We start from the raw sequence: 27,610 nt of genomic DNA, 5'->3' as shown, positions 1-27,610 counted from the left end.
ACCACATTACATGCCAAATAAGCATAAGCACAGATCTATATTGCACAATAATCAATAAAGTTATCTACTCGTTACTTTCAAAATTTTAGTGAAGATTAACAAGTGTTGGCCAATATTCACCATGAGCGTTGCACGCTACATTTAGTTGGGAAGTTGCATGCCAGAGTCTCAAGGCACACTACGTTCGTGTTTGGAAAACCGCCTAATATAGCTATCAGTCTAACGTTTCATGAGATTCCTGTTTTTTACTGGAGCACTTTTAAGCCTCCTCCATTGCTCTCTTATGATTTTGCAAGCACCTGGCTTCACTATGCTCGCTATGCTCCTGTTCCACCATTGCCATCTATTATATTGTTCATTGATGGAATTGCTATAGTAATGGACAACAAGCTTGTTTGCTCACCTGAAGATCTTTTCCACCACCACCTCATTCAGTGGAAAGGCCATCCAAATTTGGATGCCACTTTGATGACAAAGAGCAAGTTTAATTGCATAGATACCATTAGCTTTTTGACCCTGACGGGAAGTTCTTTCAAGTGATTGGGGATAATGGAAATCTCTACAACTTATTATGGTTTGCGTTTTCAGTATTTTAATTTTAATTTGGAATTTTCATTATCTTTTAAAAGTTTATATTTTTCTTTATTTTAAAAAAAGATATATAGGATTATCTTATCCAATGTAGGATTTAGGTATTTTAAATTTTGAATAAATATTATCTTATCTTTTAGGCCAGTAGCAGTAGATTTTACCTAGATTTCGGATTAGAGCTCTACAAATAATCCCAAGACTTTCTCAATCATTATAACTCTGATATTTTGAGTATTTGTCTGCTTCTCAATCTCCCCTTTCCCTCTCCCTGTTTCACATCACCCTCACTTCCTGCAATTTTAGGAGCAACAATTCCCAGTCCCACAATGGGGTTTTTGCCTAATTACGATTTTAACATGGGACAAGCTACGAACAGGACATTTTTATTTGAATACCCTGGCCTTTATCTCTGACTGGGATGCTGACTATGATGTAACAACTAACAAGTTAGACAACTTAAACAACTCGAAAAGCAGCGTTTCTGATCATTGAACGGCACTACAAATAAATAAGGTACATTGTTGGTCTCACTCAACCCAAAACTTACAGAAAGCATACCTAAATCGAGATGAATGTCAAAAAACGAAAGCTGAGATTCTCAACCTCCATCAGTCGATAAAACAAATACCTCATTCCTTCATGGACAGCTGCAGATTCAGGTTCAACTTTGAAGTCCAGTCTCATAGATTCATTCTGGAAACGTGAGAATAAATAAATAGACAGAAGATGGACCAGAACCCCCCTCCAAAAAAAAAAAAAAGAGGGGGGAATAAATGAAATGAATAAACTTACTCAGGAATATCTATTCAAGGCAGCAGCACTGATGGGAATCACGCCAGCTGGTGACACAAGAACGTCAACTGGGACATCAGATGAAGTTGTTGGTATAACTCCTTCATCCAATATTTGCTCAGAGTATGATAGTGCAACTGCAAATCAAAAGCCAGATTGTGTGATCCTGTTAAATTGTGTAGGCTAATTCTAAACCAATCATCTAGATAAATTCTAGAAAGGAAAAATGCATACCAAATAAGGGTTGCTCCCAATTTCGTGCCTTAGCAAGATCCTGATAGTTCCTCAGAAAGTTATCATAGTATCTGGATAGAAAAACAATATGTGACCAACCGGTGGATTAAGATTAGCCTTTCTGACTAAACAAAAGGAGTGAAATATTCAAGATTAAGCTTAAAAGTTTGTGAGATTGATACTGCTCTTGCAGGCATATAAGTTGGCTCACCGAGTTTCAACAATAGTAAGGATTGAAAGAAAAACCCGAAAAAAAAAAAGAAAAGAAAAATTATCCTTCTCAAATGTTTCACCCAACAGAAACATTCATAAGAAACAGATTGATATGCTGAGACAGGAGAAAAAGTGAAACAAGTACCCTCCACCACGGCCTAAACGTCTTCCAGATTTATCAAATGCAAGTCCTGGAAAAAGAAATAGTTAATTAGCTATTTTCAGGTTCAAATGATAGTAATTATTATTAAATAAAAAGACAAGAATTACCGGGTAAAAGGAACAAATCAACTGGTTCATTAGCCTGCATAACTGCATCAAAGAGATCTCTCAAAAGGTTGCAGATAGCCAATCAATAATTTAGGATAACTAGTGAATATATTTGATGGAAGTCAACCCTACAAAAATTAGCAAAATGGTATTAACTGCACAAAAACAGACAAGGCAGATGGTAAAGGAAGCAAACAAACTGAACCTGGTCCCACAAAAGCAGGTTTGTCAAAGTTACACCATCATTAGGCTTATCATTTTTCCCTTTTTCTAAAAAAGACTGAATTAACATATTTTAGGTAGAAGGAATCCTGCTTAAGAGAAGCAAACAATACATAATAAATCAATTTCATCCTGGTTCAAGACGACCTAATGGTGTCATGAAAGGGATGGAAAATAATGGAATGACAACAGATGATTGCCAAACACAACTAAGAAGCTCAGACAAGAAAATTATTTAGCAATAAAAATAAGATCACAAATAATAGCGATTTGCTTGTAGTTTCAAATTCAAATTTAAGAACTAAGTGAATTATGTCCATGTTTTAGCTACTAGAGTATTATTATTTTATTATTATTATTATTATTGAATGGCAGCAAGAAAGAGAACTAAGAAGGATAACACTAAAAAGATATTCCATATAGAAACTTCCATGGATATGTAGAAAAGGCTACTGCACTTGAGCCTAAAGGTGAATTAGAGAGGGAGAGATGCTAACACTTCAAAGCAATTATTCAACTTGGGGATGGGAAGCAAGTACCATCTTCACGCTCATTTCCCTCAGCATCTATAGGATCTGGTTCCAAAATGTCCATAGAGTTTGCAATGAGATCATCAATACGTGAGATATTAAGCATTCGCATGTGGCTATTCTTATCCTCCACCCGTGGTACATAGAGTTTTTTGCCACCTTCATGATAATCATATTCAGAAACAATAAATTGTTGACGCTAAAGTAGAATAAGAAGACTAAAGCAGCTAAAGGACGGGGGAATGGGGCAATGTTGTTCAACCCCTAAAGTACGCCCCTGCCATCTAGAATATTAAAATCAGGCAGGATGGCACTAATAAAACACGTATTGACTGAGCAAATGGAGAAATTCCTATAAATTTGAAAATACAATGGAAGAGCTAGATTTTAAATGTAAAATTCATAGGTACCATACCCAAGACATGCATGAAAATTCCAGCCCAACATGCACACAATGCCACAATGGATCCCTTGGACAATTTCTCTCCTTCCTTGGCCACAGCATTTTAGGATAACAACAATAACCTACTTTAACTGTTAAAAGTTTTATATGGGTCTCTAGATGCAAAATCACCATCCTCAAAAGACTATTGTATGTTCAAAATTTCATATTTAATGTTTGATGGATCCCAACACACAGCTGCCACCAAAAGTCCAAAACATATAGCAGGAGGCATAAATTCATAATGGAACAACAGTGGGAAGAAAAGGGGGAAATGCTGATCCAGAAGAGAGCATGATGTTAAGAACCAGAGAAGGCAGATAACTACAGGCATAAGAAAGAGGATTCAAATTGATAAAATAGAATGGAGCAGTTAAAAAGTAGTTTGATAGGGGTATTTAAAGGAAAATATGTGAAAAGGGGTGAGGGAAGGAGATTTTAAATCTAGTTTTTGTGGAAAAGTTAAACCTCTCAAAACGTGGCATGTGTTGTTCCTCTTACCATTTTGCTGTAACTGTTTGCTTTTGTGTTGCTGTGACTGTGTTTCCTCTGTCGTATTTCAGTGAAAAACTTTGTAGGCTTTAAAGTGTGACATAGAATGGGGGTTAGGTATTCTAACCCCCTGTCCAAGGAGTATCTCCCGTCTCAGTAACATGGTTGGCAGTGACATTGTGATATTTCAGTAATATATAGCACTTTCTTTTTTATTATTGTAAAGATTTTCAGGGTCCTATCGGTATCAATTCATGTCAATAAGACAATGACCAAAGTTTGAAGATATAAGTCATGGCATACCCGTGGCCGGATCTTGCAAAATATGTGACAACAGCTTGGATGTATCAACTTCTCGTAAAGCACTGCAGCTTATATATGCGCATAATCTATGACTTGATTTGAACCACGTAGCCCCCAAAATCATATTTTGAATTTCATTATCTAGAAAAAAAAAATCGAAAATTAATGCAAACTTCAATTTTTTACAATAAGGAGGCAAAGAATATTTCTGTAAGCAAGCGTTTTAAGAACAAGACAACAGTGTGCATAAATTTCACTTTTTCCCTACAGTGCATACGAAGGCTAATATTGGAGCTGCAGCAATAAAAGAAAAGCTTCATCGAGAATAAGAAAAACGTTTTTCAGAGTTTTAATCTCTGAATAATTGCCATTATCTTCAGCAGTCAGACACTAATCCAACTGCGTGGATAGCCTTCTCTTGTTTCTAACTAACAAATAATGCTCCCTCATAGGAACTTCACTGATGAAAGTAATCCTAGCAAGTAGCAAGCCAATGACTCACTAATTTACTTATTCATTTATATGTTTGGCCCTCGCTCCAAATTAGAGATCTAGCAATAGACCAGTGAGCTTAGGCTACGTCATCTCAAAATTAGTAACAGAGCGTCTACCATGTTGGGATCTGAGGGAGAGATCCATGGCCCTGAGGGTCTTTCGGACCTGCGTTCTGAGCAGCCGCTTCTGCTTGAATATGGCGTCAAGTTCATCTGAGTGGCCGCTGTTGGTCGCCATAGTCAACGTCGCCGCCGTGCCACCTAACTGAAAAGAAGGTGACCAATGAGCACAAATGCGACACCACACACAGCGAGCCTTCGTTGCTATTGCATTTGCGTCTGCGATCATCTGTGTCCCCTCTACTTTTTTTAAAATAATAATAATAATAATAATATATTATTTTACTAATTCTTCCCTCGCGGCAATATGTTTATTTTTTTTTATTAAATTGCATAATACTAGTGTTCCGCCCCGTGCAGAACGTGAAATCAGGTCAACTCAAACATCTGTATGATTAGTTGTTATTTGCTTAAGTAATATGTCAATGATCAAAATGCGGTCAGACTTCTTAGAGAATTTGTAAGTGATATATGCGTGATGTTTTCCATAGCCAAGAGTTAGCTAACAATAACAATTAAGAAATAGAAGCATAGGGTAATGCTGTGAAGATGGAAGTCAGATCAAAATTATGACTTCATGGAAAATATATATATATATATATATATATCCATATTACTTGACAAAATTAACAATGAATTCCGAACCGTATTTCTTTTTTTTTTTAAAGATACTGAAAAGCACTTATTATATACTAAAATGAAGTGCAAACCCAAAAAATTATTTGACAAAAACTATCAAAATAACTCTTTAAATGGCTAAATATATTATAAATGGTAAAACATGGTTACCTTTTAAGTTAAAACTACATCGTGTCCAATTAAGCTTTTCTAATGAAGTTTTCATGAAAATTCATCTGAAAATTATTTAACGTATAATTTATATATAAATCATTGTTTTCTGCATATGCTTGATTTTAACATAGATAATAGTATTTGGATATGTTTAACGAAAGTAATTTCTTGTATGCATAAGTGATTTTAACATGTAACAATGGTTGAAATTTTTTTCTTAACAGAACCTTGATTTTTGGTTCATACGGAATTCCACTATAGAATGAAAATGTCAGGATATAATAGCTTTAAACCCTGTGGATGCACAGAAAAGTGTTCCTCATGGTAAGAGTTATATTATAATGTTTTATACGCAATATTTAAGGGGAAAAAAAACATTGAGAGAAGGAGGAGGTAGAGAAGAAAGAGCAATAGTCAATAATGTTCCTTAATGGATAGAGAAAAATATTTATCATAGATTGTAATCTGGATCAAGGTAATTATAGTAACTAGAACAGCATTAAGTAATTTATTTAATGCTTATTTAAAATTTGAAATACTTTATACTATGGCTTGGCCGAAAAGAGAAGAATATAGAAAAATGACATATTCATAGCTCCTATACAAAACAAACAAAAATTTCATAGACAGCAAAAAATAGTTCAACATGTCATTTGTAGGCATGCTTTGATATAACTCACAAATTCACGGCTTGTTTCTATACCTTCAAGATCCACTTCAGCACCAAATTCATTTAGTTTCGTGTTGTCACCTACAAGAAGACCACCACGTGCATATATTGGGAGGTTTTCTTCCTTATATTATGGCTAACACTTCCTCCACACTTTTCCAACTTCATCCTTCCATAGTTAAATTCCTTAAAAGCCACTGATATTTTTCAATCTCTATTATAAGTATTCTCTTCCAGTGCAAATCCCGCTGCCAATTTCTTCAAACTCAAACCCTTCATGAGCCTACAAAATTTGTGATAAATTCAAGACATCAATCTTGCAGGAACTACATGAAGAAACAAAACTAGGTTGTGGACAATTGTTTTCCTTCCTAAACAGTCCTATATTAGCAAAAGCTAGAGGCTGTTAATGATACATAAGCTTGTAGAAATTCAATATAATGAATCTATATAGATACAAAGGCACAGTTGAGATCACAATACATAACCCAGTGTTAACATATATAATACAGAAAATAGTGGTAAATATGTTAGAAAAATATTGTTTGAACATCCTATTAAGACTGTGCTAATAATGACGTATGGCATTTGACATATACAAATCACAAATGCAAAATAGGGAGGAGTGGAAAACACATGCAATCACACTCACGGAATCAATAGCTCAAGACAATTCAATTCTGCAGCTTCAAGTGCTGGCTATTATTTAAAATCCAAAACTTGATAGGACAACGTGCCTCAAAAACAATCATTAAAAAGGAAAAAATGTTTCAGGATCCTATGTGTTTTTGGCTTAAAAATAAATGCTGAATTTACCTTTTATCTTTCATAGGTAACAATTTTACATAACTTCAACAATAAAAAAAATGTATCAAACAAACTCAAAAGTGTATCAAGCATTGGTTTAACCATTCTATAGGGAGGCAAAGTAGGTATTAAGCAGCACAGCTACAAAGTGAAATTGAATTATTGATTGTGCAGCAACTAAACAAACTACCATAAAAAAAAAATTATACCCCACACCTTAGTTGATCATTTGTTTAAATATAATCCTTGAATTAGCTCCTTGTAAAACACAAATCCAGTTAGGGGCTTTTCTTTTCCATTCCCACAGATTAAAACCCATATCCTTGCATAAATTGTTCATAAGATCCAAGCTACAATGCGCTTATATTGTGAGAATAATAATCAATCCTGTTGTGCAAAAAGCCAAAAAAAAAACATTATCAAAATAAAATAGTTTTTCCACAGGAATGGAAAATATATCACCACGAACCTTCAGCTTGCATCTTCTAGTAAGGTGTAATTTGTCAGCAACAAAAGAATAAAAGCTGACTACTGATAACATATACTTAGTAGAACATAAATCTTTATTAGCATAAGTAACTAACTTAATCACTTTATCCATCCCACTTAATGTCACAAAAACGTAATTACATTTTTTTAGACAAAACTACAAAGTTGATACAGGCCATAATTGTCTATTGCAACATTTAAAACATGGTTTATACAAGACACATCATGAAAAACTCTATTTCAACTTCTATGTTATGATAAGTTCATAATATGAGAGCATGCAAAACTAACAATCACTGCTGCTAGAAATAATTCCACCATTTCTATAAACTAGCTACTTACCTATCACATTAAAAGTTACACCTAGACCAAAAGAATCCCTCAAAAACCCAATGTACTTGAAGGAGAAAATATGCGAATAATGTATAAGATGATGTGGTTATCAAAAAGATAAATGACGAATATCTAGAAAAGTGCATTACCAGGCTGAGCTCACCTTCACATTTTACCTCATTATGTTGCATTTACATGTAAATCTATAAGAATGGGAATTTCTAATCCAGCAAAATATACAACGTCAAACTAAATTTTTTATACTAAAAATTAGAACAAGTGGCTGAAATTAAGCAAAAAAAGATGCAAATACCGTAGGGCATCATCTAGTCCTCAACTCCTGCATAACCCAAATCCTAACATTACTGTAGAAAAGACTTTTAACAATTATTTTAAACTTTTTACGACAATTATTAAAAGAAAGTAAAAAAAAAAAGTAAAAAATTGCCTTTTCACCATGTCGGTTATTTCAAAAACCAATGTGGAAAGTCTCAAGTAAAAATAATTTTTTAAAAAAAAATAAACTTTTAAAAGCAACTTTCCACAACGGTTATTTGCATATTACCGTTGTAGAAAGTTTTTTTCACAACGATTTTTTAAATAACCATTGTTAAAAGTATATTTTTTAAAAAAATTGTTTGTATTTTATACATCCAGAATTTAAAACCTGTAAATATACATATTTAATCCAACATCAATGGCAATGTTAACTAAGTATTCAAATAATTTAAATACCTAAATTCATTTATACAAATACCCAATTATCATAAAATATAAATTTGAAAATTAAAATAAAGATTTGAAGGCACAAATTCATCTATTAAAATACCTAACTATACAAATATTCAATTAAATCAACTATCTATAGTACCAATATTCAAAAAAAATTGACAAAAATAAATAAAAATAAAGACTTATGGTGGAGTTTGCAAGAACTATCTAATAAAAAAAGAAGATAGAAGAAGATGAGAATCACCCACACCTGTAAGTTGAACTGGCAAGGTAGGGAGAAAGGTGAAAGCTTTGAGTGAGAAAGAGAGAAGAGAGAAGATAAGAGTTCACTCACAGATCTAAAAAAGTTGAAAAAAATGCATTTGAAGAATCATCCAACTAAACAACCGAGGAGGAGGAAGATGAAAGAACCTAAAGAGAAAATATATTTGAAGAAGATCATCAACAATGGAAGAAGGAAGGAAAGAAAATTGAGAAAATGACCTCCAGAACGAAACCCATTAACTTCTAAAATATTCAAAACAGCAAACAACGATGAACAGAGAATGGTGGATGACGGATGACGATAGGAGGACAAAGAATGACATGAGTCAACAGTAATAATGGTGAAAGGTTGGACCTTTTCGATAGTTTATGGGTGTGTGAAAGCTGTTTTTTAAGAAAAGGAAAGAATAAAAGACGCTGAAACATAAAATAGGATGTTAAATCAGTTAAAAAATTATAAAAGAGAAACAACATTGGTTATTTAAAATTCAGTTTTAAAAAAAATTGATGTGAAAAGTTCAAAATTTTTTATTTTGAAAAATTTTGTCACATCAACTATCAAAGAATTGATGTGGAAAGTTTGAATTTTTTTTTATGTTTTTTTCCATGTGAGTTTTCAAAATAAAAAACCAGTGTAAAAAGTTTGTTTTTTTTTTTAAGTTTTCTATATCAATTTTCTATAAAATCAACATGAAAAAATTTTTTTAGGTTGGTTTTTTATCTAACCGATGTTAAAACTTTTGCAAATAATTACATTTATACCACTATTTTTTTTACTATGGTTTTTATAAAATTGATGTTAATTAGTGATGTAAAAAGCTTATTTTCTAATAGTGAAAGAAAATGTTTGCTCAAAACCATAGATAAAAAAATAATAAATTATACCTAGAGATTGGAACCTTAGCATCATTATAAGAGTCTCATGTTTAAGAAAATCAAATGAAATCTAAGCACAAATTCCCATTTTTAATACCCATCTTGATAATCTCATCAAGAGAGTAAATTACCAATGAGAGACTCATGATGAAATCTACAGAATGGGAAAATAATAAATCAAAGAATTCTATCAGTAATTACTAAACATCAATTGACTTGTACTAAAATGAGATAAAAAATCAGCAAAAAAAAAGAGCAACTCTTCAAACATAGCTTATTCAAAAATAATAATTATATGGCACCTTTGGAAAAATGATATCAGCTTGAAATAAATATAAATTATCATAAACTCAAAATTGATAATTAATAAATAATGATAAAAAAAACATGAACAGGGACAAGCAATGTGTAGCAATAATATACCTTTATAGTCTCCTAATCCCTCCCAATTTGCATATTCAAAATTCATTAGCAAAGCTTCTACAAGACAATAAAATAAGACAAGCTAAGAAAGATCAGATTCTGAAAAATCTAACAAAAAAACATAGCATTCAAAAGTTTTATCATTTTCATACATAGGGAAACTGCATAGAATATTTTTGACAAAGCAAACTACTTTTATTACTTCAAGCTCCCTCCTAGGAATTACATCATAACCTTACAACAAAACTCCAACTCTTTGATCAATGCGGAATTCCCCTAAAGGTTTAGAAAGCCTTTGACTTTTTAAACCAACATAATCTTCAGAGTGCTTGCGCTCACTGCTGTTAGAATCATAACTATGCCCCTTCAATCGACTGCCCACAGTGTATTCTTGAGTGTGGTTCCTCCCATTGTTTTGTTCATTATTTTCCTCATCCACGATCATTAAAATTGAAATATGGCCCAAGAAATCATAGGGTCTTGTTGGAAAAGGTGAGCGACCACGAGAATGTCACTGTAAAAGTTGTGGGGTTTCGGAAAGTATCACTTGGGGGAGGGGGAAATGAAATGGGGGATGAAAAAGGGAGAACAGAAAAATGAAGAGAAGATGGATGGTGAACCCATTGGCTGAGATCGACGCCAATTTGTTCTAGAAGAGGGAGGTTGAGATGCTTGGTGCTTTGCTAGTCTCTGCAACGCAAACCCTAGAATCCGAGACCAATGTGAATTTTACACAGGATGCAAATGGGAACACGGAAGAATATCAAGATGGTATAAAATGGTACGACGAGGCGTAGGGAGCAAGAAAAATACTGGAGTGAAGGCGATGGAAATTGGAGATAGGTAAATTGAGAACCAAGGTAATACAAATTACGAACACGCCACTACAAGTGGGAAAATGTGAGGAAGGAGCGCATGGCGGCATATTTGAAAGAATAAACCCCGCCAACAAAGGATTGGACACCTAGAAAGAAAATTGAAGTATGGCCCAAGAAATCTACAGTGCCCATCGAACGCTGAGGAGAAAGAGACGTGAGGAGGAAAGAAAAGGAACCCAGAAGCAAGAGAGTAATCGACCACAAGGCGGGAAAAACAACTTGATGCCCAAGAAAAATACATACCAACAAGCATACAAACAGAAGCGACAACCAATCCCTCAGAAAAACACACACTCTGCTTCGCCTGAGGTACACGCAGGCTCAAGAAATTGAAGATATAAGAAAATAAAACGTAAAATGCACCAAAATCACATGGCAAACCCTCTGAGCAAAAACCTATCCACACATAGTCCCAATGGTGACAAAGCCCAAAAAGACAACACACCATTTGAGATCGTTGCTAAAGACGCACCTTGCAAGCACCCCCAAGAGAACGCATAAATTTATCCATCATTGCATGTGAATGATTGACATAAACAGAACGAGATAATTATTGTTAAAGTATTGTTCATGGTTTTCTAAAGTTTAGATAGGAAATTGATTTTGAAAAAAAATAATAAAATCATTAAATTATATAAATAATAATTTAATCTCTCAAAATATTATAATTTCATTGAAATCCTTAGAGACTTCTCTGTTAATAAATTTTCAAGTAAATCGCAATCACAAATTTTGCTTAAAAAATAATAATTTTTGCTTTGTAAATTGTAAGAGTTAAACAAAAAATCAAAACTTGTCATATATAATTTCTAATATTGAAAAATAAGCTCCAGTCATAATTTTTACTTAAGAGATAATAACTTTTGTTCATGAATTGTAAGAGTTGAATAAAAAATTATAACTTGTTAAATATAATTTTTGTTATTGAAAAATAAGTTCTTAAAATAATAAACCCCAATCACAAATTTTATTTAAGGAATAACAACTTTTATTCAAAGAATCGTAAAAATTGAATAAGAAATCATAATTTGTCAATAAAAGTAAAATGATCTTTTCAATTTAAAATTTATTGACATAAAAGTTTTTACAAATTTTAGTAGAATTATAGTATTTTAAAAGATTAGATTGTCAAATTCAAAAGAATTTTATTGTCATTTATATAATTTGAAAGAATTTTATTGCCATTTTTCTTAATTTTTTTAACTTTAAAACAGTTGCACATAATCTTCAATTTTAAAATTTTTTAAATTAACCTTTTAAATTTTTATTTTTATTTTTCAAAGCCATCCACTGTTAATTAACTTTGTTATGTTATTAAGAGAGTTTGTTATGTTAGAGTAATGCAATGCATATGACACATGAAGTAAAAAATATTTTTATTATTTTTTAACTCAATTTAAGGAAAGAAAAAATTATAATTTTTACTTTTAATATGCTCTCATTTTTTTTAGCTGAGCGACATTATTTTTATTTTCACTTTACTGTTAACATAATTTAAGAGAAAAAATTTAATTTTATTATTCTTTATCAATTAAAAATTTAAAATAACATTTTATATTAAATAAGTAAAAAGAAAAATATCTAAAAGCTATCATTGATAAGTTATTTAAATAAAAATATATCCTTTGATACAAGAAAATAATGCACCATTCATGACCAAAAAAAAATAAAACTAATACAAAATGAAATATTAAAAATTTTTCATTGATAGTAACATTTTTTGACTATCAATGATTCAACTATCCAAAAAAAAAATTAAGGGTAGTGAGGATTTTTTAAAAGATAAATGACATTTTAACTCTTATAAAAAATAATATAATTTTTATTTATTTACATAACATGCCACATAAGTTTTTATGTAACTTTCCTTAATTTGATATGGAAAATTTTATAAATAACATAATAAAGTAATTAAGAATAGGGAACTTTCAACAAATAAAATTAAATATTAAAAGGGTTAATTTTAAACTTTTCGTGATGAATGAGTTATATGTAACCCCGTCAAGGTTTTATGCCTTTTTTTTTTTTTTTGACCAGCTATAGTTTGTTTTTGATTCGTCGTTAACTCTATATAGGCTGACATTGGCATGCAAACGAAACTACTGCCTTTCTTCGACTGAACAAAAATATTCTGCGGATGAATTTATTGCCAATTCGGCTTTGCATTGGAAGCCTGGAAAACTAAGGTTCTGAAGCTCAAATCACGTTTTGTTGAGAGTGGTTACTTCCTTCACTTAAAAATATAAAATATTTTTAATTAAATTTTATTTTTTTAATAAAATAATATTTACTTTCAAACTAATTCTATCTTTTCATATTTATTTATATTAAATACCCTACAATAAATATAAAGTCAACATCAATAAAGACATTTTTAAAAAAAAGCAATAATTACATTTCAAAAGACTTAAAAATATTTTATATTTTTAAACATTTAACTTTTCAAAAAATATCTTATATTTTTTAATAGAAGGAGTGTCAAATAGTATAATTTTTAGATTCACAATTAAAAACAGTAACGAATTCAGGAACACAGAGGGGTCAAAATTGAAAATCATCTAAAATATGAGGCACCAAGGCTATGTTTTTAATTTTTTACAAACGAAATTTTAAAAAAAAAATCTCAAGGAGGAGTGAAATTGTGGGCTATTCATTAGTGGTCAAACGTTTTGAAACCAAACAGGATTTTTTTTTTCAGAGAATCTCACACAAATCTCACTTAAAATAATTAATTACTTTTAAGTTAATTGACAATTAAATTTAGGAGGATGACAATAACTCCATTGTCAATGGATCTCAGTAAGTAATTGTCTTGAGTAGAATCTTAAAATAATTCTCTTTATTTATTTTTCAAAACCAGTTTGAGTATATAAGTAATAGTGCTGCGTTTGGCATAAGTTTAATTATTCCTTCTTCTTTTTTGTTGTCTTCCTCTACTTCTATATCTGGAAACTAGATTTTGTATTATACTTAAAAAAAACAAACACAGACACACACAGAGGAGGAGCTGCATTCTGTCGGATATATTAGAGTCATGTGCATCCACCTTTCTTATTTTTATTTTTAAGCGATATTATATAAGAGATTGACTTAATAATGCCATGGAATTGATAGCACTTGCAAGTAGATATGAAAAGCCTCGCTTATTTTGAACTATCAAGGACATGCTTAATTCCTTTAAACGTGAATTATTTTGTCAGACAAATAATAATGATGAAAGCATATAGCAAATGAAACAGAGCATGGTAGGCGATGGAAGATTTAAAGCAATTTAATTATAATTTAAGTATACGGCAAGATTTAAGTCAAATGGGGGAAAACATAATTTTCATGTTAATTGGCTAACGAGATAATAAAGCTTTTGATGCCTCAAATTTATATCAATTATTAATTTGGTCTCCAAAGTTTAATATTTATCAATCAAATTTCTCAAGTTTCATAATCATACATAAGTCGTTTTTTCCTTTCAAACAATAGGGACAAGTGCGTGAAAGTGAAATTGCAGGAGTTTATTTGATAAAAATTAAATTTTAAGGGACCGAATAAATAATTGAAATAAATTTGAAGGACAAAAAAATTGAATTTGTTAAAAGCCTATAACGTTTTAGATTGTGGGCTTGATGGAGCTTCAGGGTAAGCTGTTAGCAACCTCAATTTTCAAAACTGCTCGATAAACAGACAAGGTTAGAAACATGGAACTGTCAAAATAAAATCATATATATAAACAAGCAAACCTAGTCAAGTTTGTCCAATTGATCCTAGTGAAGATAACTAGAAGCCTATTGATGTGGATATTCAGAGAAACTGTGTGAGCTTTTACAGGACATTCTTTGTAACTTTCAAGTGCAACGCCTCTAGTTTCAGAAATATTACACCGAGAAAATTGAGAGAGAAGGAATTTGGTATTAACACCGTATATCCATCCAAGCTTCCTATACCTGACCTCCCCCCCCCCCCCCCCCGGGCAAGCACATGTAATGTCTCAATCACACTCTGGTCTCAGACTCTCAAGCCTCCACCACCAGTGAGACTCTGAGCTGCCTCTTTAAATGTCTGCCTGTAATAACTTTCTTCCACTACACTCGAGAGAGTCCATTACCATCAAAACCGGTAGGATCATGCATAGTCTGACACAGGGCATGCCTTAGGGGATGTCTTTGGAGAATTCATTACAAGGTGCTTGAGCTTCTCCAGATTCTCTGATATGGCTGTCAAAATTTCGGATTCTTCACTTTGTTCTTCATGTTGCTTGCCAACAAGCTCTAAGAACTTACTGTCTGCTTCAAGAGCCTTCACAATATCAGTAAGGGATGTCAGGGAGGCTTCACTTGCTTTATCTGCAACATTCAAAAAAAAAAAAAAAAAGATTGTAACTTTGTGATACTATAACAATAATTAGAATCCCACTAACCTGTAAAAGGCATGTTATGTTTTATGTTACCTGTCCCATGTTGTACAACGCTTGAACTGTCAGAACTAAATTGTGGGAATTGAAACCCATTGTCTACTATGTGATTTCTAGTATCCAGCTTCTTTATCCGGTTTAGAAGATGTGATTTGTCCCCCTTTATGTCTCTAAGTGACTCGCTTGGTCTTGCCCCACCACTATCCATCTGAGCTGACCCTGCTTGATGAAATTTGTGGCCCTTTTCTTCATTATCCTCACCTTCACTGAACATGGGAGGAGAGCCTGTACTCCCTTGGTGAGATAAGTAAGGCTGAAATCTGAATTCCTGGGAATCTTCATGAAGGTCTCTCATTATATCCTTAAAATCATCTTCCGATAAGCATCCATATTTCTCTCTGTAAATGGCCAATTCAGCTTCTAGAGCTTTGATTTCATCCTCTCTTCTCATAAGCATCTCACTGGCTGCTTGTAGGGCTTCTTCATCATACTCTGCTTGCTCCTCCATCATTCTCTGGTACTGTAAAGCTTCCATCTGCACGGCTGCCTTCTCCGCCTGTAATCGGGTGATCATGGCCATTGCATTGTTAGCAGCAACAGCAGAAGCACTTCTTTCTTCATCCAGCTCCATGTACAAAGCCATGAGTGACTTGCGATCCAAGCGAACATGTCGCTTCAAATGGTTCAAGATGGCATCTTCTGCTTCAAAATGACCATGTCCCTCAGTGGAGTCACCAGACAAGTCCGTTTTCTCCAGTGAGGATTTCTTATTGGGTTTGAATGACCATGATCTGGGGATATAGTTTGCAGCATCTGCAAGTGGAATCCCAAAGAACTTATTGCCCCTCGTAAAGGTAGGGGTTTTGTTCGGTTCCTCCTCACCTTCTGTCCCAGAAGCAGCTCTCAAATCTTCCTTTGCTGCATAGAAAATTAAAAATACTATATGTGACATCCTAATTATTGAAGATTAAAAAAAGAAATTTTCATTAGCCACCACAGCTTAAACTTTTTAGCATAACGGTACATTGAAAACCCGGGAGACCAACAAAACAAGACCTGTGAAAATCATAATCATATCAGATTCAAGTTTTGTATTTCATACTTACATTTGGCATCTTGACTATGATTCCCATGGTAGCCATCCACATCTTCAGTGGCCTCCGAATCACTAATCTTGGTGTCTGTCAATCGGGTTCGTGGGGTTTGAGGTAATTCCAAACCACGAGATTCCTCATTCCTCGACGTCGTATGAGGATGAGCTCGAGGTGAAGGAACGGGAGCATGTGAGTAAGAACTTTTCCCTTTAGGATAAGAAGATTTTGCCCTTAAAGGCTTCCCACAGCAAGAACACTTCTGCGTACTACTTTTCTCTAGAGGCATCCCATCATCTCTCAGGCTCAATTGAATCTGCTGATCATCCTCAACGAAGCATTCTAGATCTTTGTGAAGAATCCCGACAAGAGATTTGTAGGTATCGCAATCCGATTCTTTCTCTGTGGCAAAAGAAAGGAGGCAGCTTTCGCACATTTTCTTAATATCGGAGAGTTTCCTATGGTTGTGGCAAAAAGCCAAACACGATACATCCTTCTTGTGGGACTCACATACGGAATCGTTGTAATAGAAATCTGGGTTTCTGTGAACCAAAACGTGGTCGAGTCTGGTGCAAAGCAAGCACGGAATCTTCAATTCGAAGAACCTGGCGAACTCATTCGCGGCGAATGCAAGAAGCCCATCAATAAAAAGCAAGATTATCAAAACCCATTCGAACACAGCAAAGATCATGAAGTGTGGAATCTTTCCTAGTTCTTCCTCAACATAACGACTGAACGATCGAGTAGCCATGTTCCCCCACTACGATAATATTTTCTGTATGTGGGAAACTATCGCTGTCCTTTTAAGACCCTGCGAGGCGAAGAACAGAAAAAACAAAGACTTCTCTGATATAATGTGGTAATGGCCGTCGTCGAAGGAGAAGGGGATGATGAGAAGGAGATAGAAAAAAGAGGAAGAGGTTATGAGCAGTCTCAGAAGGTAGGGACAGGGAAGATCATGACCTTGCTGGGACAAATGGAAATGGAAGGAAGGAAGGAGATTACGTCCTCTCTTTCTCTCTCCGTTTCTTTCTCTCCCTCTCCTTGTAAGGAAAGAAGAAAGATATGTTACAAAAGAAAAGAAGGTCCTCAGAGTTTGGGCGTTGGAACTCTGTTTTGCCATAAATAGAAACAGTCTCTGCTAAAAACTATGGTGTCTAGGCGCGCTTTTACCTCAAATAACGCTCTATCGTGAGCTTTATCTGTTTCATTTTCAAGCGACGACGCGGCAACTGCATCTACGGCGTTGTTTTCAACCAAAAAGTTAATAGGCCTTTGAAATTTTTTTGTTTTCCATTGAATTGGGTTCTTCCGTCCTTTTGAAATTTCAGTTTATCCGTTCTAGTCAAAGTCCGTCCTCAAATATTTAATAATAAAATTAAAAGAAAATTTTTAAAAAAACATGATGTAATTTATCTATTGTAATGAATTAAATTTCAAAAATATGTTGTAAAATTTGACTCAATTGCACTTACAACCGAAAATTCAGACGGGGCCGGACTTATTCAGGCCCGGCCCGAATAAGCCCGAACCCAAACAGGCCCAACTCTTTGAAAAGCTCGAATAGCCAAGTTCGGCTCGAATTTCTTCGGGCTTCGGGCGGCCCGAATACCTGAATTTAATTTTTAAAATTATTTTTAATTATTTTTTACTTTGAAATTAATTATTTTATTTCATAATTATTTTATTTTTAATTATTTTTAATTTTTAAAAATATATTTTATATTTTTTTAATACTTAAATGATGTCTAGGACTCAAATATATAGTATTTTAGTATAAAATAATCTAAAATTTAAAGAATTAATTAATATTTATTATATTATATATATTTTTTAAAAATATAATTTTTTTATTCGGGTATTCGGGCCAAGCCCGAACCTGATCGAGCTTGGCCCAAATTTTTTCGGACCTATTCGGGCCGACCTGAATAGACCCAAATATAAAAAATATCTTTTTTTAAAAGCCCGGCCCTAAAATTTTTCGGGCCAATTCAGGCTAGTCCATCGGGCTTGGCCCGAATTCCCGACTCTAATTGCACTTGATACCCTTCTTACCTCAAAAGTAGCATTTATTTTTTATTCGATATATATTGAGCAATATTCTCTCCTCATTCATTTACTAATAATTACTTTACTTTTGCCATGTTTGGTAGACTAGAATTGTAGAGATGGAAATAAAATTGAAAAAAGAATCTGAATAAAGTGATGTTTGATGGACATGAATCATAATTCTCAAAAATCCCAATTTCATGAAAATAGGTTGAATTGAATTCTTTATTTAAAGTTATGAAATCAAGGGCAATTTCATAGAATTGTGACTTTTAAGACACTTTTACCCTCATAAAAATTATAGAAAGACAATTTTGCCCTAAAAACATATAACCCTAACCACACCCAAAAATGACCACACCCAATTATAATATATGTGTGTATGTGTAAAATATAATACGATATATGTATTTATAATATTTCTTCTATGAAATATTTTACTTATATATAATATTTATCATCTATCTAATATTTTATTTATATACTAAACATGTAAGGAAATTAAATTTTTTTTGTAAAATATTTTACTTATATATAATATCTATCATCTATATAATATTTCATTAACATATAAAATACATAGGCTCCGTTTGGTAGCTTGGAATTATAGAGAAAGAAATGGAATTGGACATGGAATCTGTTAACATGTGTGTTTGGTATGCAATAATTATGATTCTTTGGAATCAGGATTCAAGAAAATTTGGCAGAATCTAATTCCATCACATGCATCATGGAATCCAATTCCATGATTTCTTTTCTCCAGTTTGCCCCTTCTCTCTCCTCCAATATAATTTTTTTAAATTTTAAAAAGGACACTTTAGTCTTTTCTTATTTTAAGTACTTATATTTTATTAAAATTATATCAGGATTCCATCATCATACCAAACACACTTTTAAATCCAATTCTATTCCGATTCCAATTCCGATTCCGATTCCGATTCCGATTCTGATTTCATTAAAAACTTTTCCATCATACCAAACATGGCCATAAGGAAATTGAAATACAATTAAGCTTTTATAATATTTTATTTTAATTTCTATATAGGGATATTTTTGTCTTTTAAGTATAATTTCATTTCCATGTCTTACGTACCAAACAAAACTAATGTAAAGATTCTATCTAATTTTTCTAACATACCAAACATATTTTTGTAATCTAATTCTATTTTAATTCTAATTCCATTTCCAATTTCAATTCCATCAAAAACTATTCAATCATACCAAACGAGGCCTTATGAATAAAGGTATCATGATTTTATCATTTACTCCGTATGGTTTTATTTAAAAATTATTTTTATTAATTTTATCAATATCAATGTAATAAATATACAAGAAATAGTTATAAATAAAATTTTAAAACTAACCCTAAAATAAAAAGGCAAAAGCTAAAATTAATTAATATAATATTATTTTTTTATATTTCTCTCTCATATGAGTGAGGGTATTTTGTTAACTTTATTTTGAAATGCACATTCATTATTAACAAGTGACTAATATTGTGGATCATATTTTCCTTCTGTGTGACTAATAAAGCAAACCGAAAAGAATATATTACACTAGGCATGAAGTTGTGAGCTAAAATTGTTGAAAAAATTTTTACTATCCCTTGACCCAATTTAATTTCACCACACATGAGGAGGATTGCACGTGCGAATGACTAAAATTAAATTATAAAGCTAATTGAAATAACAATATTATTCCTAATAATATGAATAATTGATATATATAAAAAAAACAAATAAGTAAAGTAGATAAAATTTACAACTTTTATCACTGTGAATACAAATAAGTGAGGCTATATATATAAACAACTTATATATGAAAAAATAGATAATTGCTATAGGTGAAAAAAAAATTACAAATTCATAATGATATTATATTCAAAGACGAGCCACGTTGAAGATGGTGGGGGCAATTGCCTAACAAGTCATAAAAATATTACACAATAAGACTCAAAAAATTTACATACGACCCTTAAAAAATTCCATTTGCCTCATTAGTTTGAAAAAAAAAATTCACGCCTTTTACAAAAATTCACTTATCCCTTATAAAATTTGATGACCTAGAAGACTAAAAAAATTAGCCCATTGAAAGAGAATTTTTTTATTTATTATAATTTTATATTGTATGCATTGTTTTTGGTATTTAATTTTTTCATGTTATTTCCTTACTATAATTTTATAAATAATTTTAAAATATTTTAAAAAATTATGAATATTTATTTATAATATAAATTATGCCCCCACTAACTCATTTTTCTAGGTCCGTCGCTAATTATGCTATTAATAAAAGTTATAAATTTTACCTATATCAATTATTTATTTTTCATATATAAGTGATTTCTTTTTTTCTACATGAGTTATTTATACGTTTAGCTCCATTAGAGATAACAAAATTATTTCAATCAGCTTTTTAATTTTATTTTAGTCTTCCATATTTAACTATGTATAGTGAAATTTTAAGAGTTTGATTGAAATTGAGTTGGATAAAAAAAGCGTGATTGAAATTTTCCCAAATTGTTATTTGAGTTTCAGAATGAGAATGTGCTTTTATTTTTAATCTGATAGTTAAAACAACTTTGGTAATTCTGTGCTTGCCGAAAAATCTAACTTGGCCTTTAATATCATAAAAAATAGAGTATGGTCATAACAACAACAACAACAACAATAAAGCTTTAAAACCTTTTTCTTTATAACAAAATTGTTAAACCTTTTTAACCTAGGTTAGACTTAAATTATAGAATAGTCAAATGTGATTTTTTTTTGAGCTTGTCCGATTTTAGAAATTATCTATATTGTTTAATTTTTTTTTATTTTAATCAGGAAGTCATTTTAATCATTTCTTTGTGCATAGCTACATTTTAGCTTTACTTGTTGATGTTGCTGTGGTTTGTATTAGTACTAAGAGGATGCCAAGCTGATCCTTCTTCGTCTAAACTAAATTTCACGCTTTCTTTCCTTTCCCTCTTTCTTTTCCTTTTTTCTTTCTTTTTTTTTTTTTTTGAACAACACTGGGTGAATTATATGTTTTCTCATGAATACGTGCTAATAACTACACCTTCCATCTCACACTATTAAACACTTTTAAAAAAAATTTTTCTTCTCAAAATATAAAACACTTTACGTAAATTAAAATGTTATTAAATGCATTAATTTTAATTTTATCTTTTTTAATAATTAATTCCTATCTATTATCTTTTCAATATATTAAATAATAAATATTTTTATATATTTTTAGTTTGAAAAGATAAGTTTTTAAATATATGTAATGAGATTTTTTTGTATGTGAAATATTATTTAAAATTATCTTATAATTTAAGATAGAGGGAATAGCTCTCAAACATCAAACATGTACTTATTAAACCATATAAAATTGTCACCGTCCAGCGTTTGGTTCTTAATAATCTGTGGAGCCATCTGGCAGTTTAAATGTCTATCATCGCCAAATAAATTTGTACTTAACATGCTATCCTGACTACTTGATTATACAAGAAAAAACCGGTTAGAAATTGGCCGTAAAAAACATTTTGTAAAGAAAAGGCACGCACGCTGATCCTTCTCAATGAAACGAAAGGACGAGATTTACCGTATTACATATATTATAGTTAATACAGTTAATAAGAACAACATCTCCTCCACTATTATACGGTCAAAGTAAAATATATGACAACTTACAGTCAAACCAAATTTAGAAATTCCTGGAATAAGTCTCTATTCACCTTTTTACTACACATTCATGTTATCTGTAAAACAAATAACCTGAAACAGACGAAAAGAAGGATAATAAAATAAATTAAACGTTGTACACTTCATTATCACCCTCCGGTCCCTCTATTTAGTCAAAAAGATGCTTATCTCCACAATTGAGGGGGCAAAAAGAAAAATCTTCCGAAGGAAAACAACTATGAGCTTAGCTAGTGGTTAAAGCATTTGTAGTCATGTAAGGTGATATGCATCCTTGGACCTGAAAACATGTTATATTTTGAATGACAAAATTAGGAATTAAATAATGTTAACACTGTACGGTAAAACAAAAATGGTCAAAATAGATACTTTTGGTGCTCTCTTAATCCCAAACATCAACCCTGGATGTCTTTTACAACTTAGAATCACATGATAAACTCTTTCGAAAAAGTTATTTCACATTTCATGATTTATCCACACACACACACACACACACAAATGGTAGTGAGAATTTAAAACCCAAGGCAAGTTCAAAGTTTTCCTCCATATGTTTTCTCGTTGGTGGCAGGATGACCTCTGTTCTTGCCCTAACGAGAACTTGAGAACCGTTCAAGAGTGTTAAAATCAACATTATGAAGCATGGAGGACTTCAAAACAAGTTATGATTGCACAAACAAGTTACGAAGCATGGGCATCTCTAGAATTCTGGAGAGGCAGGTAGCAACTAGTCACAAACTCACGAGTGTCATGACAGGAAGCATCGAAGTTATAGTTTCACAACAGATTTTCGAAGCACAAAGAAAAACAAAGAGAAAGAAATATGATTGCACTTTGAGAAGGAAACCTTTGCTCATGATTGTAGCAAACCATATCGTCAAGGAAGTAGAAGTATAGGAGAGGATCTCTTACCTGCAATAAACAAGTAGGAATTTGAATATGACCCTGTTGTAAGAGGTTGACTTTTTCTAGAGAACTCTGTGGCACAGGTGTAATCACATAGAGCACGCCTTTAAACACGTCAATGCCTCTCACAATTCCTGAATTATTCAAAAAAATGTAGAAACTTTTATATTATGACCACTTAATAGTTAAACCTTTTATTAAGTTTACATCCAGATATTAAAAAAAACACACACACAAACGAGAAGGTTGTGGGACCTGTGCTAATCACTAGAGAAACGACTAACCCCAGCAACAAAAGAGAAGAAGGCAGGAAGACACAACTCCAGAGAAACTCATTTTTTTTTATAATTTTACATTTGAGGGGTGTAGAGTAGCAAAGAGAGGACCCTTGAGATGTATTGAACTTGGTTTTTTTTTTATATACAAAATTAAAGATGCTGATAAACATATTGCAACCAACAGAAGAATGTGATTTGATAGAGTAACCCCATATAAATATTCCTCTGATAATTTTTTTTTTTTTTGGCATGGCACGTTGCCATCAAAAGTTTGTGATTTAATATGAAGTGCACTGTCAAATTAATCTCAGGATCAGCACCAAAATAAGCTTGTTGACCCTCGTTGTTCACTAAATAATTATTATAAAAATTGTTTTTAAGTTATAAAATTATATTAGAAAAAGAAATCAGGGACGCTTTGAGTCACTTTGAATTCTACTGCCATCAAAATTGCTTTCAAAAATCCTAAATTATAAGTAAGCACTTAGCAGTTAGCAGTACCATAGTTATGGCAAACAGAAAATAAAATAGCTATCTAACTGTAGAGCTAGGCAGAGTGAGACAAGTTTGAGAAGTTACCTACCAAGACCAACACACCAAGGAAATTTTCCAGAATCCTCAGAATCAACTGCTAAGCCAACAATGCTAGCATTCAAACTGTAGAATGATTCAGAGCTTGAAACCTAGAAAAATTTAGTTAGGACATGAATATGTACCTCATACCATAATACAATTCATATCAGCAATGCTATGGAAAATCCTAGTGAAAAAAATATTAAAAAAGTAAATTCAAAACGTTAAAAATCAAAATGGTTTCGGAGAGTAAAGGGTCAAATGCATATAATTAGAAGAAACTGCAGAGTGCAGAACGCCATTTGACTAACGGCAAATTTGAACCTACCATGAATTGAAGATGTTGAATCTTAATGCTTGCAATGGGAACTTCAAAAGGACGGTGAGACGCCAAAGCACGAGCAAGTTCCTTGATTGTAGAAATATTGCAATTGCTAGGAAAGCACTGTCTGAAATAACCCAATATTCGTGTATCTCGCAAGAGATGTGCGTCCTTCTGAATAAGCACCCTGGAAAAATGAATTTAAAAAAAAAAAAAGGATATTTCATGATAATACAAATGCAGATGAAGTCACCCATTATGAATGCTAAATGCAATTTGCCTTTTTTCAAACACAATGAATGACTAAAAACAAAACAATTTAGAAGCTGCAATAGGTAACATTCTGATCAGATTTGAACTTACGAATTATTTAATGAATCCCGACGAGCCGAATTTATCTCAATTAAGTTGACTCTCTCATCATGTTCCCCATCTAACCAGAATGCTCCAGCAGGTAGATTCTTATTTTCAGCAGAGATGTTTATTTTAACGACATGTGTTGGAGCAATATATTTCAACACACTCACTAACAAGTCATAACCAGCACCTACAATGCAATGATAATTCAGACATTACAAGCACCGCCATAAAGTATAGTATTCCAGGAAACACTCAGATCTCTAGTAAAAAAGTAAACTCAAGATTCAAAAGAAACTTAAAAGTGTAGAGGAATGAACTTTACCTTTCACCCAGCCTGGAGTATTCACAATAAGAGGCAACTCATTCTTTGGAGGATTTTCTCCCTTATCAAACATGCGGTATTCCTTCTGATAATAATCATAGATGGAAAATGCATAATTCAAGTATGTAAATGGTGCACTTTTAGAAGAAGTATCACCAAAGAAAAGGCACCTGCGAAAGAATAAACAACAGATAGTTAGTCAACCAAGCCCGTGACAAATAAATAAATATTAGCTTGAATTGATGGAACTTACATGATGATACATATACATCTAACAAGCAGGCCAACCAATCCACTTTCTTTAAAACATTTCACAATTATGGAACAGAATTGAAAGAACAAGTGAAGAAGAAGGAACGCCGAAGACCTGAGTGACACATGTATGCTCTCACCTTATGAGATGTAATATATGAAGCAAGATCACATGAACAGATAGTAATAATGCATAACGTTATTGACAGTTCTTTGAATATGATAAATATTATTCTAATGCTCAGATAGTTCAATTTAACGAGGAAAGCATGCAATACTCCTATCAAATTAGTAATGCAAGACAGCTTAATTTTTATGTGGTCCAATCAAAAGAACTTGTGTTACGGGCCATAAAAAGTGCAGCAGCTTTATCAAATTCTTCGTAACAATATCAGGAAAAGGAATGGAAAGTTAGTGGCTCATATTTATCCAAAATTACTAGGTGACATAGCACTTCATACCTCTCTGGAGTCTTTAGGCATGGGATCGTCATATCTACAAGACAAATTAAATAATCTGAGTCAAAAATATCATTAGAAGTGCCTCTGATTGATTAATAAAATATTAAACAGCTGGAGATAATTAGAGAGATTGATAAAATACATCGCAAGACAGATAAGAAAGTAGATATCAAATAAATACCTGGAGTCACTTCATCAATTACGGTCAGTGAAAGAAAACCAGGCGGAGTAAACTCAGGCTGCCCAACATCTGTATCTAGATAGGCTACTTTCCTGTATCTGCATACATGAGTGATTTTTGGGGGAAAAGAATACATGAATTAAAAGAGGATGCTGCTTGCCACTCTCGTTCAGCCATTTTGCAAAAGTGAAAGCAAAATCTGGTTTTTGTTACAAATAGTGGCTCCAGGTGGTAAAAGAATGTAGATCCACTAGAGCATGTAGGATATCAAAATCACACTCCAACAGAGTGAAGAACCCAATGCAAAGTATAAACACAAAGAAATGTTTACCCTAAGATAAGGGGGAAAGAAACAAAGCAATCTCGTTGAATCAACACCGTGGGGAAAACAGGCTATCCGTATGATAGTTATCTTTTAAATTAAACAAGCACGTCAATGCAATCTCAAATAGATGAAAAATCAACTACGCATACCTCTGCAGTAGCACATTGAGAAGATAGCGGGAAAAGGTGGTCTTGCCGCAATTCTTGGGACCGCATATAAAAGCAATAGGAGGGGGCGAAGTCGATGAATCGTATGCAATGGAGTCAACAGCTTCAGACCATTCCTCCGAAATGTACATGTTAGGTGATGGATTCTCGTTCTCGGGAAGGGAAGTCATATCCTCTCTCTTCCTCTCTCTCTCTCTAATATGAATCAAATTATCAGTGCGTGCAGTGTTTTTGCAGGTCAGAAAATGAAAACCCTATGAGCTTCAACTTGTTCGTGAAATTATGGAGTCAGAGAGGCATGTAGATTCTGTGACCAGCTTTTTGGAGATGCATGTTCATACTGCAAAGAATACTCTTCAGCCAAGATATACGCAGCCCTCTACTGCCAAGACCCTGACCGTCAATATGATCCAACGGCTTCAAAGGACGCGCCAATCCCACTTAGACTGTCCCTCCTCTTTGTCTAAAACCTCCCTCCTACACTTTCTCCCCCCCCCCCCGGGCGCCAGGGGATCGAGCCGGATGAGGTGAGGGTGGAGACTGTTGTTGCGACACCGACACCTTCGCTACCGTTGACGGCGACGAAATCGAGATCAATATCATTCAAGGAAGCCAGGACGGGGAGAGGTCGTTCAAGGCAAACGAGTTCCTGAACCTATTGCGGCTTCTTCGATGAAATATATAGCCAACCCTTCGCACCAGCCACCAGACCACTCATAGCGGATTAGAAAAACTAAAAAAGCTTGGAAGTAGGAACTTCGAAGCCGATCGGGCCTTCGGGCGATTAAGATGTTTCGCTCAACTAGATTAATTGAGTTAAAATGAAAAGATAAGATAGATGATTAGCTTAGGAGAATTATACTTGGAACAATCTAATTAACTAAATTTATTAACAAGTAGCCAATCAGATTATGTAAGTAGCCAATCATTAACTAAATTTATTAATAAGTAGCCAATCAGATTACGCATCAATATGTTTTTTATGGTAAATTTCACATTAAAAATTACCAAATTTAAGTAATCAAAATAAAAATCTATATAATCAGGGTTTTTTTTTTTTTATTGCTCACGTGAAGTTGGAGATAAATTGAAAACTAAATTAGAACACTTTTTATAATAAAAATTAAAATTTTAATTCATCATATTATAAAAGGCTAATCTCTTCTACTATACCTAATATCTATTAGTAATAATTGACATTATATAAATTATGAATATGCATGATAAAGTTGGCATTGTTCTCTTTCTTTACACTTTATTGAATTTGAAAT

At 32.7% G+C, this 27,610-nt stretch overlaps 3 protein-coding genes across 6 annotated transcripts; all 3 read right to left on the bottom strand.

Annotated features, from left to right (window-relative positions):
• Positions 1-1,047: 1,047 nt before the first annotated feature.
• LOC129309441 (5-formyltetrahydrofolate cyclo-ligase, mitochondrial-like) lies at positions 1,048-4,947 on the bottom strand. Of its 2 annotated transcripts, XM_054951019.1 has the most exons (8): positions 4,701-4,947; positions 4,090-4,230; positions 2,862-3,011; positions 2,101-2,142; positions 1,976-2,021; positions 1,618-1,688; positions 1,384-1,520; positions 1,048-1,284 (listed from the first exon to the last, which is right to left on the bottom strand). In XM_054951019.1, the coding sequence occupies exons 1-7, from the start codon at positions 4,930-4,932 to the stop codon at positions 1,384-1,386; spliced, it is 819 nt and encodes a 272-aa protein (XP_054806994.1). In that variant the 5' UTR covers positions 4,933-4,947; the 3' UTR covers positions 1,048-1,284. The 2 variants fall into 2 exon arrangements, with proteins under 2 accessions (XP_054806994.1, XP_054806995.1); XM_054951020.1 differs by lacking the exon at positions 2,862-3,011.
• Positions 4,948-14,662: 9,715 nt separating this feature from the next.
• On the bottom strand, positions 14,663-17,572 carry LOC129309850 (probable myosin-binding protein 5). The gene is made up of 3 exons (XM_054951597.1): positions 16,479-17,572; positions 15,409-16,290; positions 14,663-15,304 (listed from the first exon to the last, which is right to left on the bottom strand). Exons 1-3 carry the CDS (start codon positions 17,212-17,214, stop codon positions 15,084-15,086), a joined length of 1,839 nt encoding a protein of 612 aa, XP_054807572.1. The 5' UTR covers positions 17,215-17,572; the 3' UTR covers positions 14,663-15,083.
• Positions 17,573-22,067: 4,495 nt separating this feature from the next.
• LOC129307704 (polynucleotide 5'-hydroxyl-kinase NOL9) lies at positions 22,068-27,128 on the bottom strand. 3 transcript variants are annotated; one of them, XM_054948566.1, is made up of 9 exons: positions 26,322-27,128; positions 25,848-25,945; positions 25,667-25,700; positions 24,954-25,123; positions 24,635-24,818; positions 24,278-24,458; positions 23,960-24,059; positions 23,040-23,232; positions 22,068-22,475 (listed from the first exon to the last, which is right to left on the bottom strand). In XM_054948566.1, the coding sequence occupies exons 1-9, from the start codon at positions 26,507-26,509 to the stop codon at positions 22,448-22,450; spliced, it is 1,176 nt and encodes a 391-aa protein (XP_054804541.1). In that variant the 5' UTR covers positions 26,510-27,128; the 3' UTR covers positions 22,068-22,447. The 3 variants fall into 3 exon arrangements, with proteins under 3 accessions (XP_054804541.1, XP_054804544.1, XP_054804543.1); XM_054948569.1 differs by having other exon boundaries at positions 23,040-23,104; positions 26,322-27,127; XM_054948568.1 differs by having other exon boundaries at positions 23,105-23,232; positions 26,322-27,124.
• Between the last annotated feature and the right edge of the window lie 482 nt (positions 27,129-27,610).

This window comes from Prosopis cineraria, unplaced genomic scaffold (assembly GCF_029017545.1).
Source record: "Prosopis cineraria cultivar Desert tree isolate PC_DT_omini unplaced genomic scaffold, ASM2901754v1 PC4, whole genome shotgun sequence".
NCBI classification, from domain to species: domain Eukaryota; kingdom Viridiplantae; phylum Streptophyta; class Magnoliopsida; order Fabales; family Fabaceae; genus Prosopis; species Prosopis cineraria.
Note: the sequence above shows the minus strand (reverse complement) of the source record. Positions and strands in the feature narration are given on the sequence as shown.

What these genes read in the sequence shown, in the direction of transcription:
- LOC129309441 (XM_054951019.1), bottom strand. Translation starts at nt 4,932, where the DNA reads ATGATCGCAGACGCAAATGCAATAGCAACGAAGGCTCGCTGTGTGTGG. An exon ending in TGATTTGTTCCTTTTACCCG is followed by an intron (nt 2,022 to 2,100) that starts GTAATTCTTGTC and finishes TTCTTTTTCCAG; the next exon opens with GACTTGCATTTGATAAATCT. An exon ending in TTGGGAGCAACCCTTATTTG is followed by an intron (nt 1,521 to 1,617) that starts GTATGCATTTTT and finishes TTTGATTTGCAG; the next exon opens with TTGCACTATCATACTCTGAG.
- LOC129309850 (XM_054951597.1), bottom strand. Translation starts at nt 17,214, where the DNA reads ATGGCTACTCGATCGTTCAGTCGTTATGTTGAGGAAGAACTAGGAAAG. An exon ending in TCATAGTCAAGATGCCAAAT is followed by an intron (nt 16,291 to 16,478) that starts GTAAGTATGAAA and finishes TTTTCTATGCAG; the next exon opens with CAAAGGAAGATTTGAGAGCT. An exon ending in CGTTGTACAACATGGGACAG is followed by an intron (nt 15,305 to 15,408) that starts GTAACATAAAAC and finishes TGAATGTTGCAG; the next exon opens with ATAAAGCAAGTGAAGCCTCC.
- LOC129307704 (XM_054948566.1), bottom strand. Translation starts at nt 26,509, where the DNA reads ATGACTTCCCTTCCCGAGAACGAGAATCCATCACCTAACATGTACATT. An exon ending in CTCAATGTGCTACTGCAGAG is followed by an intron (nt 25,946 to 26,321) that starts GTATGCGTAGTT and finishes TCATGTATGCAG; the next exon opens with ATACAGGAAAGTAGCCTATC. An exon ending in TCCTTGGTGTGTTGGTCTTG is followed by an intron (nt 23,233 to 23,959) that starts GTAGGTAACTTC and finishes TGAATAATTCAG; the next exon opens with GAATTGTGAGAGGCATTGAC.